The sequence below is a fragment of the Ictalurus punctatus genome, chromosome 2, assembly GCF_001660625.3.
Source record: "Ictalurus punctatus breed USDA103 chromosome 2, Coco_2.0, whole genome shotgun sequence".
Lineage (NCBI taxonomy): Eukaryota > Metazoa > Chordata > Actinopteri > Siluriformes > Ictaluridae > Ictalurus > Ictalurus punctatus.
The window spans coordinates 6,569,667-6,587,768 of record NC_030417.2 but is presented as its reverse complement, the minus strand read 5'-3'; the positions used below and the strand labels follow the sequence as shown (position 1 = coordinate 6,587,768).

Below are 18,102 nucleotides of genomic sequence, written 5' to 3'. Positions count from 1 at the left end.
AAAGTTAAAAAAAAAGGATCAGAAATGTTTTTTTTTTCTACTTGTAACTGAAGTGTAGACACCATAGAGATCCATCCAGATCAGATTTCTCTATGTTATGAATGTGGTTGAGCAGCTTGTGGATGCAGAATAAAATGTTGGAACAGTAATGACACTCCCTGCACCAACAAACTTAACTAGGATCAATACAACAACTTTTACAAAATGTCCTGGTCTTTTCTTTGTGATACAGCTTCTTCTGTCCACACCCTCTATTGTAAATTGGTAGTCACTAATGTACACGTAAACTCTTGGGTGTGAATTTCTAGTGCTTTGGGAGTGGTGATGATAAATTGTTTTGGCTGTTGCTCTTTTTCAGAATCAACACCTGTTGTCTGAGAAAATTGCACCACTCTTTAATTGTCCATCTGTCATTGTTTTTTCAGTATTTCAGATACCTGCTGTGTGGCGTAGAATCTCCTCCTAGAAATGCTAAACTAAACAGGTATGTGTGTATGTGTGTGCGTGTATATGTGCGTGCGTATACAGTGCATTTGGAAAGTATTCACAGCGCTTCACTTTTCCCACATTTTGTTATGTTACAGCCTTATTCCAAAATGGACTAAATTCATTATTTTCCTCAAAATTCTACAAACAGTACCCCATAATGACAATGTGAAAGAAGTTTGTTTGAAATCTTTGCAAATTTATTAAAAATAAAAAACCAAAAAAGCACATGTACATAAGTATTCACAGCCTTTGCCCTGAAACTCAAAATTGAGCCCAGGTGCATCCTGTTTCCACTCATCATCCTTGAGATGTTTCTACAACTTGATTGGAGTCCACCTGTGGTAAATTCAGTTGATTGGACATGATTTGGATCATGGACATGGACATGATTTCCGGATGCACTGTATGTATGTGTGTGTGTGTGTGTGTGTGTGTGTGTGTGTGTGTGTGTGTGTGTGTGTGTGTGTGTGCTTGTGTATACAATGTCTCACAAAAGTGAGTACACCCCACACATTTTTTCAAATATTTGATTATATCTTTTCATGTGACGACACTGAAGAAATGACACTTTGCTACAGTGTAAAGTAGTGAGTGTACAGCTTGTGTAACAGTGTAAATTTACTGTCCCCTCAAAATAACTCAACACACAGACATTAATGTCTAAACCGCTGGCAACAAAAGTGAATACACCCCTAAGTGAAAATGTGCAAATTAGGCCCAATTAGCCATTTTCCCTCCCCGGTGTCATGTGACTTGTTAGTGTTACAAGGTCTCAGGTGTGAATGGGGAGCAGGTGTGTTAAATTTGGTGTCATCGCTCTCACACTCCCTCATACTGGTCACTGGAAGTTCAACATGGCACCTCATGGCAAAGAACTCTCTGAGGGTCTGAAAAAAGAATTGTTGCTCTACATAAAGATGGCCTAGGCTAAAAGAACATTGCCAAGACTCTGACACTGAGCTACAGCATGGTGGCCAAGACCATACATAGGACAGGTTTAATAGGACAGGTTCCACTCAGAACAGGCCTCGCCATGGTCGACCAAAGTAGTTGAGTGCACGTGCTCAGCGTCATATCCAGAAGTTGTCTTTGGGAAATAGACGTATGAGTGCTGCCAGCATTGCTGCAGAGGTTGAAGGGGTGGGGGGTCAGCCTGTCAGTGCTCAGACCATACGCCGCACACTGCATCAAATTGGTCTGCATGGCTGTCCCAGAAGGAAGCCTCTTCTAAAGATGATGTACAAGAAAGCCTGCAAACAGTTTGCTGAAGACAAGCAGACTAAGGACTTGGATTACTGGAACCATGTCCTGTGGTCTGATGAGACCAAGATAAACTTATTTGGTTCAGATGGTGTCAAGCATGTTTGGCGGCAACCAGGTGAGGAGTACAAAGACAAGTGTGTCTTTCCTACAGTCAAGCATGGTGGTGGGAGTGTCATGGTCTGGGGCTGCATGAGTGCTGCTGGCACTGGGGAGCTACAGTTCATTGAGGGAACCATGAATGCCAACATGTACTGTGACATACTGAAGCAGTGCATGATCAGTATGCAGTATTCCAGCATGATAACAACCCCAAACACACCTCCAAGACGACCACTGCCTTGCTAAAGAAGCTGAGGGTGAAGGTGATGGACTAAACCTTATTGAGCATCTGTGGGGCATCCTCAAATGGAAGGTGGAAGAGCACAAAGTCTCTAACATCCACCAGCTCCGTGATGTCGTCATGGAGGAGTGGAAGAGGACTCCAGTGGCAACCTGTGAAGCTCTGGTGAACTGCTGGCCCAAGAGGGTTAAGGCAGTGTTGGAAAATAATGCTGGCCACACAAAATATCGACACTTTTGGCCCAATTTGGACATTTTCACTTAGGGGTGTACTCACTTTTGTTGCCAGCGGTTTAGACATTAATGGCTGTGTGCTGAGTTATTTTGAGGGGACAGCAAATTGACACTGTTACACAAGCTGTACACTCACTACTTTACATTGTAGCAAAGTGTCATTTCTTCAGTGTTGTCACATTAAAAGTCATAATCAAATATTTACAAAAATGTGAGGGGTGTACTCACTTTTGTGAGATACTGTGTGTATGTATGTATGTGTATATATATGTGCATGTGTGTGTGTGTGTGTGTGTGTGTGTGTGTGTGTATGTGTGTATATATATATATATATATATATATATATATATATATATATATATATATATATATAATGTGTGTGTGTATATGTATGTGTTTGTGTGTGTGTATGTATGTATGTATGTATGTATGTATGTATGTATGTGTAATATATGTATATGTATATATGTGTGTGTCTCCTCAGTGATATGGAGTGCAGAGTACACTGCAGCTGTTTCATTACTTTCTTGGTAATGTAGTGCAGATAAATCTAGTTTATTGCAGTAACCCCATTATGCCTGTTATTCCAGGAATTTGAGTATGGATGATTTAAGGTAAGTTTATCAGCATGCTTATGGGCCAGTGTGATGTGTGACCCTTAATTTTACTGCATGCAAGCTACACTAGCCTGAATGCAGTCGCAAGCGCCTGCGCACTGTTTCTGGCACTTTTATTTATTTTGTTTTTATTTTTTGAGATATTTGAGCACAGACAGTGGAAGTCACTTATTTTTGTTGGCAGCATGTACGAAATCCTACATCCGCAAGGACCCTCATGGTGGTGATTACTGTAAAATGAATCCATATGTGCATACAGTGCCTTGCATAAGTATTCACCCAGATTTCTGGGATGCATTTCTGTATCACATCTGGATCCTGAGATCATTGCTGGTTCTTCTTGGCAAAGTTGCTCAAGCTCTCAAGTCTTGCCACAGATCAGACAGTTTGTGTTCTGTGCTTTGCCTGGACCATTCTAACACATTCAGGTTCTTGGTTTTGAACCCCTTCAGTGTAGGATCTTTTTCCTACGCTCAAGTGTCTTGCAAACTGGAACAGGACGTCTTCCAGGATTGCGCCGTATATGCCTCCAGCCATCTTGCCCTCAACCCTGACCAGCTTCCCAGTCCCTATTAATAAAAAGCATCTTCACAATATGATGCTATCACCACCATGCTTCACTAGCGGGATGGTGTTCTCAGGGCGATTAGCAGTGCTGGGTTTCCGGCAAACATAACAATGCTTTTGTCCCAAAGCCAGAAAGTTAAATTCTGGTCTGGTTATACCAGAGACCAAATAGCTTTCTTCTCGCCATGCTTCCATAAAGCCCAGTTTTGGTTGCTACAGTTGTCCAGCTTCTCTCATCTATGGGTCTTAAAGGCAAATTGTTGTTAATGATAGCCTCATGGCATGCTAACAAGCTAAGTTAACTGAACGCTGTATATAGATGATCGATTCGTACAAGCTAAGCCACAGTTTTCCCATGGAGAGAGAAAAAGGGGTCCTGTCTTGAGGTTGAAATTTTGAGATTTGATGTGTTTTTTTTTTGTTGTCTTTTTTGCAAAACTGCATCCAGAAAATAAACAAGTTTTCAGACTTTGCAATTTAAAAGTCCTACTCTCAGATGGTGCATTTTTTCCACAACCAAGGCATGCAACTCTTGTGATTACTATTAAATGTACCCCAGAAACCACTGATTAACACTACTATTTTGATCAAGTATTCGTAACAAGTATAGTTATAGTGGGCTTGGACAGGCAAAAAGGCTGAGTTCTAAGGTTTTATTACCTTAAACTTGTCAGTCCCTCCAGGATTTTGCAATCACAGAAATGAACACAAAATCGAGCAAATTACAAATTATTCGCAGGAGTTTGCAGCTTTTCAAAATTTACGCCAATTTTCCGCAGATTTGGGCCAAGACGTGTCATGTGACATCATCACAAAGCGCATTCAACCCAAGCCCCCTTTGATTCACGTGCGTCGAACATGAATAGAGCAAAAAGGTCTCATTTACCAACAAACAAAGACTTTTCGTGCAATTGCAATTTCCGCACAAAAAAGCACAAAAATCTCTGCAAGTTGCATCGCAAATTTCTAAAAAAGCCGCAGCAAAATCAAGCATTTTTAGCTGCAACAATCACCAAAAAAAACAAAAAAGAAAACTCTGCAAAATCCTGTACAGACACTTGAAATATTTCTTACTGTACATACATATTTGTAAATGTAATATCAGTGGGACACACATGAGACACTAATATTGCAATCGCCACATACACAGTTCATATTGAAGGATAAAGTGCAAAAAAAAAAAAAAAAAAGTGACCGGACTGAATGGTGTCTTTCCCATCACCCAATGCTGCCTGTGTGCACTGGACTGTATCTATCTGGATACAACTGACCTGCAGGTCAAACATCCCCCCTCCACGACGGGCTAATATTACGTTCGTCAGCACAAAATCTTCACCTACGTCAAGTTCCCCATCTATCAAAACCATCCTAACACTGCGGCCCAGAATTCTAAAGCCCTCCCCCAAATCAATGAAGTGAGTCTGTGTGTGTGTGTGTGTGCGCTCTGTGGCCCTCGAGTGCTGATCTGAGACCAGTTTTACCCTAAAAGGGATTAAACACTCAACACAACAGCCTGGTTTTTATTTCTCCATCATTTTTACGTGTAGCATATTTGCTCGAGGGTTGCTTTTTGAGAAGGCAAAGCTGTTCTGAGATCAGCATATAGGATGGGCGTGATCCCAGAAAGACGTGTCATCATCTGGCTAATGTGATCAGCATGCTTATTTTTGGATGCCCTCTGTGCTTTGCGTGTGATCTTTGTGCATTGTGTTTTGCCTGTTTTTGGATTTGCGTGACCTGAATTCGAATAATGTGAGAACATTAATATCTGATGCGTGCAACTATGCTTGACTGCAGTTCATCAGTAAGTTTAAACTGTCCTCAGGGTTTGCACAATCTTTTTCATGCCATGTTCCTGTTGTTGGATGGTTTGCAGTATTGCCTGTTTGTTCACCGTTTTCACCCTTTGACTTTTCATGCAGCTGTAAAAATGTGTGTGCATGTGCAGGAACCCACCTAAACGGGGCGAGTCGTTTGGGATCAGCCGCATTGGCAGTAAGCTGAAGGGTGTGTTTAGAAGCAGCACGATGGAAGGAGCAATGCTGCCCACTTACACCATGGTTGATGGAGAAGAGGACATGGTGAGACACATTCCTTCTCAACCAAAAGGGAATTGGTTCGCGGTTAGCACGTTTGCCTCGCACCTCCAGAGTTCGAATCCCACTACGGCCCTTTGTGTGCAGAGTTTGCATAGGCTGACTGGTGTTTCCCAATTGCCCGTAGTGTGTGAATGGGGGTGTGAATGTGTGTGCGATCGTGCCCTGTAATAGGTTGGCACCCTGTTCAGGGTGTGTCCTGTCTTGTGCCGTGGGATAGGCACAAGTGATAAAAGCCACACTTTACGCAGACTGACTGCATTTACCACTGCGTTTAAACTGTCTTCTTACTCCACATCATTGTAAGCAAACAGCCATGGCAAGGTTAGAAATAAGCCTAAATAACAACATTTGTATATTGAGTTGGTAAAATATAGTTGTTTTCTTAAAGTAGAGATATTATTTGGCAGAAAAACAGAATTCGAGGTGAACTTGTAATTCCCTGCCTACAACCGGCAAAAAACACTGAAAACACCCCCTCAACTTGAAATTTCAACTCATCAACTTGGGGTTTTCCCCTCAACTACCAGTTCCTTCCCCGTTTATCAAGTGACATCAAAACAACAAGGCCTCTCACACTGTGAACAGTGTAAAGTCTCCCTTCTCTACAATAAAATGAGTTTATAGCAGTATTGGCTTTAGATCAGTTAATATATAAAAATTTCAGTCCCAAATGGATGTTTTAAAGGGCAATACAGTAGAACTGTAACTGTAAAAAGTTTGTTGAAGTAGCTTCATACAGGTATGAGCTTTTGTGCTTTGACAATGCGAACAAAGGACTTGCTCTGCCGTGATTGCACCCACTTTTTGATGGTTTCTCTGGAGGAAATGAGAACATTTAGTCTACTACCAGGAACAGTTAATAATTAATTTGTTATCCAAAAGTACAACATACAAAGAGGCATCTTCTTATTTCCACCCTATGGCCCACGAATGCATTATTTAAAAGTGAGAATCATTTCTTTATCCAGTAAAAAAGAAAATTGGTATATAATGAGTAGTGTATAACTAACTGTCCCTCAGTGGTGGAATGAACTTCCAATCTCAATCGCAGGATCTGTCACTACCTTCAAAAAAACAGCTAAAGACCCACCTCTTCCATGAGCACGTAACTAACCCCTAAAACGCCAACCCCACTTTATTCTTTAAAAATTAATAAATAAATGATTTTAAAAAATTACTCTGGCTCTTACACCGCCACTCTGCATACTTTGCTTTTCTAGAACTCAATTTAAAAAGATCTATGATAACACTAATTGTACTTTAGCACTTGTGACATCATAATTTTATTGATAACGCTTTTGCTCCTAACACACACTGATGTAATTCAAGTGCTAGTATTGACACAATGAAGACAAACCACCATGTGTTAATGGTGAAGATTGAGACTTGTAGAACCTAATGTTTGCATGTCTTGCAGGTGGAGGAGGCCACGGTGGTGGTGGAGGACGACTGTCCTGTGCCGGTGGAAGTGGTGGCTATTCCAGGAACACAGCGGAACCTGTCAGCGTGGCTCATCTCTATTCCCTTCGTAGACTTCTATGATGATGAAGTCAAGAAAGAGCGTGTTCCTGTCTTCTGCATTGACGTGGAGCGGCACGACCGTGAGCAAGGTGTGGGGCAGAAGATTCACTCGAACAGTTCTGAGAGATGACTGTTAACATGATCATGTGTGGAAAATGGAGCAGCTAGTGTACCAGTGTTCTCTGTACAGTTAGTAGCACTGTACGTCTGAGACGGGGAGAAGAAATCTGTTGAGTAATTAGGAACTTTATTTCATTTTACTGCTCATCATTACACCACACAGCGCAAACCTGTGTTCAGGTCTAACACTGCTGAGAGAGTTTCAGAGAACACAGAAACACACTGATGAACACAACTACAGGCTTTAAATATGTAGAAGAATTATGTGCTTGTTTTAACTAGAGCATGGAGTTTATTTTTATTCTCACACAATTAAAATGATTCTCTCCCTCCTTCTCTCTCTCTCTCTCTCCCTCTCCCTGTCTCTCTCTCTCTCTCTCCCTCTCCCTGTCTCTCTCTCTCTCTCTCCCTCTCCCTGTCTCTCTCTCTCTCTCTCCCTCTCCCTGTCTCTCTCTCTCTCTCTCCCTCTCCCTGTCTCTCTCTCCCTCTTACTGTCTCTCTCTCCCTCTTACTGTCTCTCTCTCCCTCTTACTGTCTCTCTCTCCCTCTGTCTCTCTCCCTCTCCCTGTCTCTCTTCCTCCTTCTGTCTCTTTCTCCCTCTCCCTGTCTCTAACTCTCTCTCTCATCCTCTCTATCTCTCTATCTCTGTCACTGTCTCTCCCACTCCCTGTCTCTCTCCCCTCCCTCTGTTGTCTCTTTCCCTCTGTTTCTCTACCCTGTCTCTCTCCCTCTGTCACTCTTCCTCTGTCTCTCTCCCCCTCCCTCCCACCTCTCTCTCTCTCTCTCTCGTTCTCTCTGTCTCTTTCTCCCCTCTCTCCGTCTCTCCCCTTTACCATCTCTTCCCCCCCTGTCTCTCTCTCTCTGTCTGTCTGTCTCTGTCTCTGTTTGTCTCTTGTTTTTAGTGGGTCATGAGACAGAAAGCTGGTCAGTCTACAGGAGGTACCTTGAGTTCTATGTCCTCGAGTCCAAACTCACAGAGTTCCATGGTACACGTGATTTTTCTCTCTTTGTTTTTAGCCCCAACTCTCTTCAGCTTATTTGGTAAGCATTTTATCTCATTTCTCTTCCACAGGTTCATTCCAGGATGCACAGCTCCCTTCCAAAAGAATTATCGGACCAAAAAATTTTGAGTTCCTAAACTCCAAACGTGTAGAATTTGAGGAATACCTGCAGGTAAACTGGTTTCTCTCTGCAAAGTGTATTTGTATAAAACTAAACATTGAGGTTCTTGGCCTGTCTCAGTGGGTGCGGAACAAATAGTTTGACTGGAAAACTTACGACCACAAATAAGTTGGGTTACAGAGTTGTGTTATTAAACTGTGTATAACGAGTCTAGACAAGGTTCATGAAAGTTCCAGCACAGACGCTGTCAAAGTCTGGAGAAATCCCCAAATGTTATTCTTGATACTGAATGGTCAGAAGTTATTGATTTAATTCTCTATAACAGCAGCTCTCACAATCACAGGTTTATATTAATGCGCTTGTTCGAATACGTTATCGTTTCTATATAAAAGCTCATACAAAAGGATGGATAATAAACGAATTAAAAATGTTATTTAACAAATATATTGTGTAGTTATTGGCATGGTTATGCTTTCCATAGGGAGGTGTTTATGGAAGGTGTCTCTAGTATCAGTGCTTTTTCAGTACTGGCAACATGACAAGCTGCATTTCTTTGTCTTATTAACGTAAAGAGAGACTGATGAGGGAACGAATGTTTATAGTTCTACCATACTAAATGTAACGATAAACAGATCAAATGTATGCGGCTTCATTTATTTTTATATTAATATGAAAAAAATTAATTATCAAATTGCTATGGTATAATAGGGATAGACACTTCAGGATGTGCTGCTATTAGAAAATAATCGACTGTAATTAGAAGTGGATAGTGGATTTTAGCGATAACTAAGTTGGGCGGTACCTGCTGATAACTGATTAATCAACCGATAGTTTTTTTTAATTAATACTGAATGAAAACATAACACTCAAAGTAAAATATTGCTAAACTTTATTGCAAAAGTAAACGGTACTGACTGTAGAAGATTTACTGTACTTTTTTTAAATGAAATAAATGTATAAATATTAATCTATATGAACAATTAATAAATATTATTGTAAATACAAGATATACATCAAAACTGAACCAAAAAGTAACACTCCAAATAACAAATAAAAATAAAGACATCCAAAATGAATTAAAAAAAAAAAACCCACTACAAATAACACAACAAAATTTGTCAGAGCTTTTATTTCACCGCTCTCGTATTGTATAATGACAGCGAACCCTCCTCAGCCACTCAACAGACGCAACCGGGAAAAACTATCGGTGTGGATTTTCGATAATCTATCGGTTATCGTCCGTTGTAGGAGCGTCCAGCAATCAGTTATCAGTGCAGATTAATCGGCAAAACCGATCAATCGGACCTCTAACTGTAACGCCGTTTCACATTGGGCCAAGTCACACCAGATAATTTTTTGGTTATTTTCTTATAACATCAGGACCACCAAGTGATTTATTACTTATTTGTATTGCTGTAAAACGAAGAGCCTGGAATCTATCCCAGGGAATCTCGGGGCACAATTGACCATTTGGAAATGGCAGTCAGCCTATAGCGCATGTCTTTGGACTGGGGGAGGAAACCGGAGTACCCGGAGGAAACCCCCGAAGCACAGGGAGTGCATGCAGAGGTGGAATACGAACACCCAACCTCGGAGGTGTGAGGCAAACGTGCTAAAACCTTGCCCCCCTCATAAGTCTATGATTTTTTTAAAAAATACAACACATTTTCACATGTGTCTGTCACATCCTGTTAATATAATTTATTTCCTGTTTTCGATTATCAGGTTTTTTTTCCGTTTCTGATCATGTTCCTTCATGTTGTGTGTTTTCAGAACTTGTTGCGACACCCCGAGTTGAGCAACAGCCAACTGTTAGCAGACTTCCTCTCCCCTTATAGCACAGAGACGCAGTTCCACGACAAGATGTTGCCTGACGTCAACCTAGGTGCAGGAACGTTTTCACGTGCACATACACATCTGTTACGTTTATTTGCAACACTACTCACTGATTCATAAGCATAAGCTCATACATTGTTTTGTGGTTTAGCCTGTTATAAAGATTAAGCATGTGGAAGCTTCCAGAGAACCACTGTAGGGCCTTGAAAGATGTAAGTTGTAGTTAATTAGACATATTTTGATTCTGGATGTTCAGTGTTAGTGTTCAGCTTCATAGTGAAGTTCTGTTCTTTATTATAGATTACAGCACATCCTAGTCTAAACTAACATGGGCCAATTTGAAATTTTTCCACATTTTTGCATTGTCAGGCTATTTCCCAGAAATCTCTGTAACGTTACTTAATAACCGATGAAGGCGTATATTTAAAAAGAATGGTTAGTTATATACTTTTTACCGACTGAAATATGTTAGCTTTGTAACTCTATTGCAAACGGAAGAATTAAACTTCGAACACCAAACATGACAACTATTAAGCCATATGATTGGATTCTGACTCACGTGTAAGTCACATGAATCAACAGAGCATTTATTTTGTGTTTGGAAAGCACAGAATAAAATGTGTGATATACAGTGCTGTGAAAAAGTATTTACCCCATCCTGATTTCTTCTTTGTGTGTGTGTGTGTGTGTGTGTGTATCTCATCATCAAACAAGATATAACATAAAAAGGCAACTTGAGTAAACACACAATACAGTTTTTATTTTAAAATTTTTTTTATTGAACCTAAAATCTGGTTGTGCCACCTTTAGCACCAATGACTGCAACCAAACGCTTCCGATAACTGGAGATCAGTCTTTCACAGTGCTGTGGTGGAATTTTGGCCCACTCTTCTTTACAGAACTGCTTTACTTCAGCCACACTGGAGGGTTTTCGAGCATGAACTGCCCGTTTAAGGTGCTGCCAGAATAGGTTCAAGTCAAGACTTTGACTAGGCCACTCCAAAACTTTAGTTTAGCTTTTTTTTAACCATTCAGAGGTGGATTTACTCCTATGCCTTGGATCATTGTCTTGCTGCATAATCCAATTGCACTTGAGTTTCAATTTACAGACTGAAGACCGGACATTCTCCTTTAGGATTTTCTGGTAGAGCGCAGAATTCATGTTTCCCTCGATTATTACAAGTTGCCCAGGCCCTGAAGCAGCAAAGCATCCCCACATCATCACACTTCCACCACCATTTTCCATTTGGAGATAATATGTCTCACTGTGGTTCTTTAGAGTCCCAGAGCCTTTTTAAATAGCTTGGTAACCCTTCCCAGACTGATGCATTTTAGTCACCTTCATCATCATTTATGGAATTTCCTTCAACTTTGGCATAGTGTGTTACAGGGTAAGACCATTAAACCAACTTCATGCTGTTGAAAAAGTACTATTTATAAGTTGATTTGATTGAACAGGGTTTGCAGTAATCAGGCCTGGTTGTGTCTAGTCCAGCTGAACCCCATTATGAATGCAGGTTCATAGATTTGGGGAATTAGTAAGTACATTTACAAATACATTTTCACAAAGGCCCAGTTGGTATTGGATAATGTTTTTGCTTCAATAAATAACATTATCATTTAAGATCTGTATTTTGTGTTTACTCAGGTTACCTTTGTTTTATCTTAGATTTTGTTTTAATTTCTGAAACAACGTAGTACGAGCTATAAACAAAAACAGAAGAAATCAGGATGGGGCAAATACTTTTTCACAGCATTGTATACACTTGACGACCACTTTATTAGAAAAACATGCAAATTCAAGCAATTATCCAATCAGCCAATCATGTAGCAGCAGCACAATACATACATAAAATCATGCAGATACAAGAGCTTCACATTAAACATCAGAATGATTCTACAGGCGTACTGAAACTGGACAGTTGAAGATTGGAAAAAAAAATGCGTTTCTGCTCACCACAGTTGTAAATAGGGGTTATTTAAGTTACCTAAGCCTCCTCGTCAAGCTCAAAACAGTCTACCCATTCTCCTCTGACCGCTCTCTCGTCAACAAGGTTATGCCACATGCAAATCTGCTGCACAATGGTTGTTTCTATGTGAACTCCACAGATTGTTGTGTGTGAAAACCCCACAGAAGAAGCAGTTTCTGAAAAACTCAAACCAGCCTGTCTTAACACCAACAACCATGCTACCGTTAATGTCACAGAGATCTTATTTCCCCTATTGTGATGTTTGTTGCAAACATTACCTGAAGCTGTCGGCCTGTATCTGTATGCATTGTATGCATTGTGCTGCTGCAACCTGATTAGACAAGTGCATGAATATTCAGGTGTACAGGTCAGTGATTGTGTGTTGCACTTACTGTATAAACATTTCCATCATTTCTGCATTGTTACGTTCCAGGAAGGATATTTAAGTCAGTACCAGGGAAACTCATCAAGGAGGTGAGCGGTAAAGCATGTACTTTATTACGTCATTAGTACAAACTGCCACAATAATCGTGTCAGTGAGATTTCTTACAAAAGATTAGTCTATTTGTAAACGGAGGTGTGATGAGATGCTTGGTCTGTGCAGAAAGGACAGAACCTGGAGCCATTCCTCCAGTCCTTCCTCAACTCGTGCGAGCAACCGAGACCCAAACCGAGCCGTCCCGAACTCACCGTGCTCAGCCCCACTGCTGGCAGCAACAAAAAGGTACTTGTGCTAAAATGTAAAACTCGAAACTCAGTCTTGACATTATATAGGCTTCTTCAATCAGGTCTCGGCACAGGAGGCAAGCTTTTTTTTATTTAAAATTTTTTATTTTTTTTTTATAGCAGAACGAAAGGTGCTTTTCTGTTTAAAAAAAAAAAAAAAAGAAAATAATAAAATGTGTGAAAGCTCTTTTATTCTGACAAGGGCGGAGCAAATTAGTTTTGTTTCATGCACATTCATAACATTAAATGTAATTATAAACTTATAAGTACCATATGTTGTTCTTTATTTAAAATCAATGCAATATGCTTAGATTGCATTCTGCCTAAATAAAAGGGACTGCTAATTAAATACCTCAAACTGTACTGTTAAAGTGATTTGGGCATTTAAGGTGTAAAATCGCTTCTTGTGCAGGGGCTAATTTCCATTCTGACATTTTTTTTAACAATACAGTTCGAGGTATTTACTTAGCAGTCCCATTTATTTATTTATTTATTTATTTATTTATTTATTTATTTAGGCAGAATGCAATCTAAGCATATAGCTGAGCAGGTCATGGTTAAAGGTCTCGCTCAAACTTCTTTGCTAGTGTTAGTATTTCACATCTCACATCCTCCTGGTTACTTGTGTCCTCCAACACCATAACCACTGAGCTCCCAGTACCCGAGTGCAATAAAACTAGCACACTGAGACAAAACTGGTTTATTATGAATAATCATAGGAAATTAGCAGTTTTTGAAATACTCACACCAGCCCATCTGGTCCCAATATCCATGCCCATTCTTTCTTCATTCTGGTGTTTGATGTGAACATTAACTAAAGCTCTTGTGTATCTGCATGTTTGTTTTTTTCTCTCTCGATGCACTGCTGCCACATGATTGGCTGATTAGATAACTGCATGAATGTACAAGTGTTTCTAATAAAGTGGACGGTGAGTTTACGTGACTTTTTTTTCTTTCTTTCTTTTTTCTTTCTTTTTTTCTCTGCTCCTTTTAGCTCTACAACGCTCTTTATAAAAACAATGCTGACCAAGCCGACAGCATGGACAGGAAGCATAAGCAGAACTATTTTTTGGAGCGGATGGAGCTGGAGGGTGTTTATGACTACATGATATATGTGGGTGAGTAACCACACATGTGGGTCTAGAACTAAACTTTATCTAACCAACATTCTATCTGTCCAACTTGTATTGCTTTTTTTTTAATGCAGTGCAAGTAATAGATTTTACTCTAAAATATCAAATACATCGCGAGTTGAAGCGTTGTTTTAGCAGTTTTGTTTAAACAAACGTCAGCTCAGGTAGTCTAAATTCTGAAAATGTAATCAAGCAGTAGATAAGAATCAAGAAATATTCATTGAATTGAGAAACATTAACAATACATTAAGGGCCGGGGGATGTTAACTTTTGAATAGGTGAATAGTAGTATGTATGATTAATTATTTATCACCATTTAACTCTCATGTAGATAAATGCTTCAGTGCCAGTAATTCTGGAGGGGCACAATACATTATTTATAGCTGCTTTCACACTAAACTGTTTGTGTGTGTGTGTGTGTGTGTGTGGGTTAGGTCGAGTGGTTTTCCACATGCCTGACTGGCTGCACCACGTGCTCTACGCAGGCCGCATACTCTTTAAGAAGACTCTGGAGGCGTACATGGACCAATACGTCCAGTACAAACTGGACCAGATCCTACAGGAGCACCGCCTCGTCTCCTTAATCACTCTCCTGAGAGGTCTGATTTACTTGCTCACAAACTTCACTATTATGGTATTATCAGTGCATATGCCCTTTTCAATGGTCATCTATCTCACTCATATTTCCAATTCCTACTGGTTAGCACATTTTTTTGCTAACCAGTTAAATGCATTACAATGCAAGTCATCGGTTTTGGGACAGGTGACTAATTGAAAGGACGTCATTTGGTAAAAAATGACCTTTTACAATGCTTTGTGTGAGGAACTGAGATTAGTAAATGCTCCCAGTGAGACTGCAAGCCATCTTGCGATCCTCTTTTTGCATGGTGCAAAGCAAAAATAGCTTTTCTTCTTAGCTACACTCATCTTTATAATAATAGGAGGGCTCAAGAGCCATGTGATGTAGCAGACTTGTTTTTTTTTTCTAGATGTTTATAGAGGAAGAGGTCAGCTGCTTTTGCTGAGAAGTGAAACCACAATTTAAAAAAAAATAACAAAACACTGCACTAGGCAACAGTGTACTCTCTGTCTCTGTTTCATTTTGTGCTGTTTTGTCGTGTATAGTTTTATTTTTATTGTTTTTTTCTTGTTTTTTTTATTTATTTATTTATTTATTTTTAATGAGCCTCCCAGACGTTAAGGACAAGTTTAAAGGGTGTCCCTCTGTGAACTTTTCATTTGTTAATGCGTATTGAATCACTGTATCTGTTGTACTGAATACTGGATGAAGGCTCTGTTTCCACCCCTCTCCCTCAATCTCACCCCCAGACGCAGTGTTCTGTGAGAACAATGAAGAGCGCTCCCCGGAAGACAAACAGAGACGAGCCAAGCAAACATTTGAAGAGATGATGAACTACCTGCCAGGTTGGTAGTGCCTTGCTTAAATTGATAACATTGTACAGTGCACATGAAAATCAGCCTCTCTAATCTCAACGTACCACCTCAGACATTCTGTCACACTGGCGTAGTAATGGGGGTTGAGTGTTGCACTGGAATGAGAACATCATGAACCCCAGTGTGAGATTCTTGAGTCCACCATTCAGAATGATCCAGCCGGCTGATGGTTAAAAGCTAGAGCAGAGTTCTCTATTTCCAGTCCTCTTAGAACAAGATAATCATCAACTGGATGGAAATGCCAGGCGGTTTATGGATGTTATTCCTAGCTGAAGGACTCCAGGTCTCTCCTTACAAGTAAAGAGCAAACTTCGATAAATCTGACAGCAGGAACATGGCAATAATAAAACAATAACAAATTCCTTCACTGCATTTTATCCAATTGGCTACGTTTGAGTGAGCTGTTGTCATAACTGGGCCTAAAGCCAACAATATTTGGCTGATGATCCTATAAATAATTAAGACTGGATCCCTTTGAAGGACGTCAAAACAAGATGTAGGGGGGAGGCTTGAAAGTTTCGGGTGAAATGTATTTCGCAGTGCTCAGTCTGTCTGAAAGATAAACATCAGTATAAATTTGACCACCCCTAAAATGGGTCATACTATTGTCAATGCATGAGCGGCCATAAAACGCAGCATAAATGCAGGAAATACCACGTAAACGTGCACTCAACCAGCCGAATGCAATGGAGATCGTACGGGAGATGCCATAAGTGTTTGAGAGACACTTTTTCTTGGAACATAAACACAGCACTTTAAATGCTATAATTCATACAGCTTTGTGACGATTAGTGCCATGAATGCCTTCAAAAAGTACAAGACTTTCTCAACTACTCCTCAACTTGTCTTCTCTTGCCAGTCAAAAAAACTGCCTTATGTCGCCAGTTAAAATACACGCCGTGAGTAACGTCTAACATTTTTGTGGTCGTAAGTTATATGCTCAAATTCATGCGAGTCGTGTGCTATTTTAATTAACAGTATTTTATCAGCTTGCTTCATTCACGCGCAAGACTTAAAGTGACCTCAAGACAATAGGTAAAACTTCATCTTAATCATTTCACCATAAACATTTCATTTTGATGAACTGTAAGGGAAATTTATGCTTCAGATACAGTTATATTTAAGGACACAGCACAGTGGTTCACTGAGGCATCTGCATTGCATGAACTAGTTAATGTGGGCAAACCTCCCCTCCGAAAGCATATTATTTACACACTTGTGGTTGTTACCACAGGAACAATAACGTATTAGAACGAGCACATTAATAATTTACATTGAATATAAGCACTTTGCAGATGGAACATACAGAGCTTGTTTTAGGAAATTAATGGACATGGCGCCTGGACATGGCGAACTAGCCATCGTACTGGTACTCATGAGCACAAGTAGGATGCAAACCTTCTTCTGAAATGACAGTATAGTCATGAAAACCACATTTTTTTTGTGTAAACGTTCATATGTCCCAGCAGCCCAGCGACTGCTGTTTGTCTTGGTAACGGCTGAGACACCCCGTATATTACTCGGTGACAATAAGCTTTTTGTTTTCATTTATTTTTAATAGCACGCCTCAACTTGAAATAAATTCATCGGAACGGTTGTTGCAGCTCTATGCATCATGGGTTAGTAATGTGATTTATCTGATCTGTTAGATGTCGTGGGTAAGTGTATAGGAGAGGAAAACAAATATGAGGGAATTCAGCTGCTCTTCAACTGCCTCCAGCAGCCTCTCCTCAACAAACAGGTAGAGTGAGATTTTGTGTGTGTGTGTGTGTGTGTGTGTGTGTGTGTGTGTGTGTGTGTGAGAGAGAGAGAGAGAGAGAGAGAGACCTGATGAGCAATGTGTCATTGTGGCCTGTTCTTATTTTTAGATTACTTATGTGCTGCTAGACATTGCAGTTGAGGAGCTTTTCCCAGAGCTCAGTGTGGTAAACCTATTGTTTTCTTTACTCTTTCCTCACCACACACTTGTCATGTGATGTCATTACAGGCCAGCCTTAGAAATCAGATTTTCCCCTCTTTTGTCTCTTCACACAGAAAGAAAACCCAAGAAATAGATGAATGTAAAGAATACTCGGATGCCCTCCGGATTTTTTAAATACTTTGGAGACGTATTGACATTCCAGTGTTTATTATTGCAGTGCTGAAATAAATGTATTTATTATTAATTTGAACACTTTAGGTTTTATTTCAGGATGTTTTCTGCCAGTGGAAAGAATATAAAACCGCACAAAGCAAGTTATTATTTAGTGTTCCTAAAAAGTTTTTGGAATACTAGGTACATTTTGGGCCGTTCTTGCTTAAGCACTTCAATAAAATTTTATTTGTATAGCGCTTTTTACAATGGACATTGTCTCAAAGCAGCTTTACAGAAACATATAAACACAGGAGACAGATTTTAAATGTGTGAATTTATTCCTAATGAGCGCGACAGTGGCGAGGAAAAACTCCCTAAGACAATATGAGGAAGAAACCTTGAGAGGAACTCATCTGGGTAAACTTGATGTAAAGGAAAACTTTACTAGACTGTTCTGACAGAAAACGCATTATATAATGTGAAAACAAACACCAACTGTGCTGCAAAAGTTTGTGAACCCCTTGGAATAACCTAGAT

The 18,102-nt window shown here is 39.9% G+C and overlaps 1 protein-coding gene across 6 annotated transcripts in view; it reads left to right on the top strand.

The window, feature by feature from the left end:
* Positions 1-17,662, top strand: part of snx14 (sorting nexin 14) — a 39,115-nt gene extending 21,453 nt beyond the window's left edge. For 4 of the 6 annotated variants that reach the window (XM_017494353.3, XM_017494344.3, XM_017494324.3 and 1 more), the window contains exons 16-30: positions 426-484; positions 2,916-2,939; positions 5,458-5,590; positions 7,026-7,218; positions 8,152-8,235; positions 8,322-8,422; positions 10,145-10,256; positions 12,611-12,651; positions 12,782-12,901; positions 13,898-14,021; positions 14,471-14,635; positions 15,366-15,461; positions 17,141-17,232; positions 17,360-17,416; positions 17,526-17,662. In XM_017494353.3, the coding sequence (XP_017349842.1) occupies positions 426-484; positions 2,916-2,939; positions 5,458-5,590; positions 7,026-7,218; positions 8,152-8,235; positions 8,322-8,422; positions 10,145-10,256; positions 12,611-12,651; positions 12,782-12,901; positions 13,898-14,021; positions 14,471-14,635; positions 15,366-15,461; positions 17,141-17,232; positions 17,360-17,416; positions 17,526-17,549 (1,425 nt within the window). In that variant the 3' untranslated portion in view covers positions 17,550-17,662. The remainder of the gene's footprint in view (positions 1-425; positions 485-2,915; positions 2,940-5,457; positions 5,591-7,025; positions 7,219-8,151; positions 8,236-8,321; positions 8,423-10,144; positions 10,257-12,610; positions 12,652-12,781; positions 12,902-13,897; positions 14,022-14,470; positions 14,636-15,365; positions 15,462-17,140; positions 17,233-17,359; positions 17,417-17,525) is intronic. The other 2 variants (XM_017494367.3, XM_017494357.3) reach the window with 1 other exon arrangement.
* Positions 17,663-18,102: the final 440 nt, after the last annotated feature.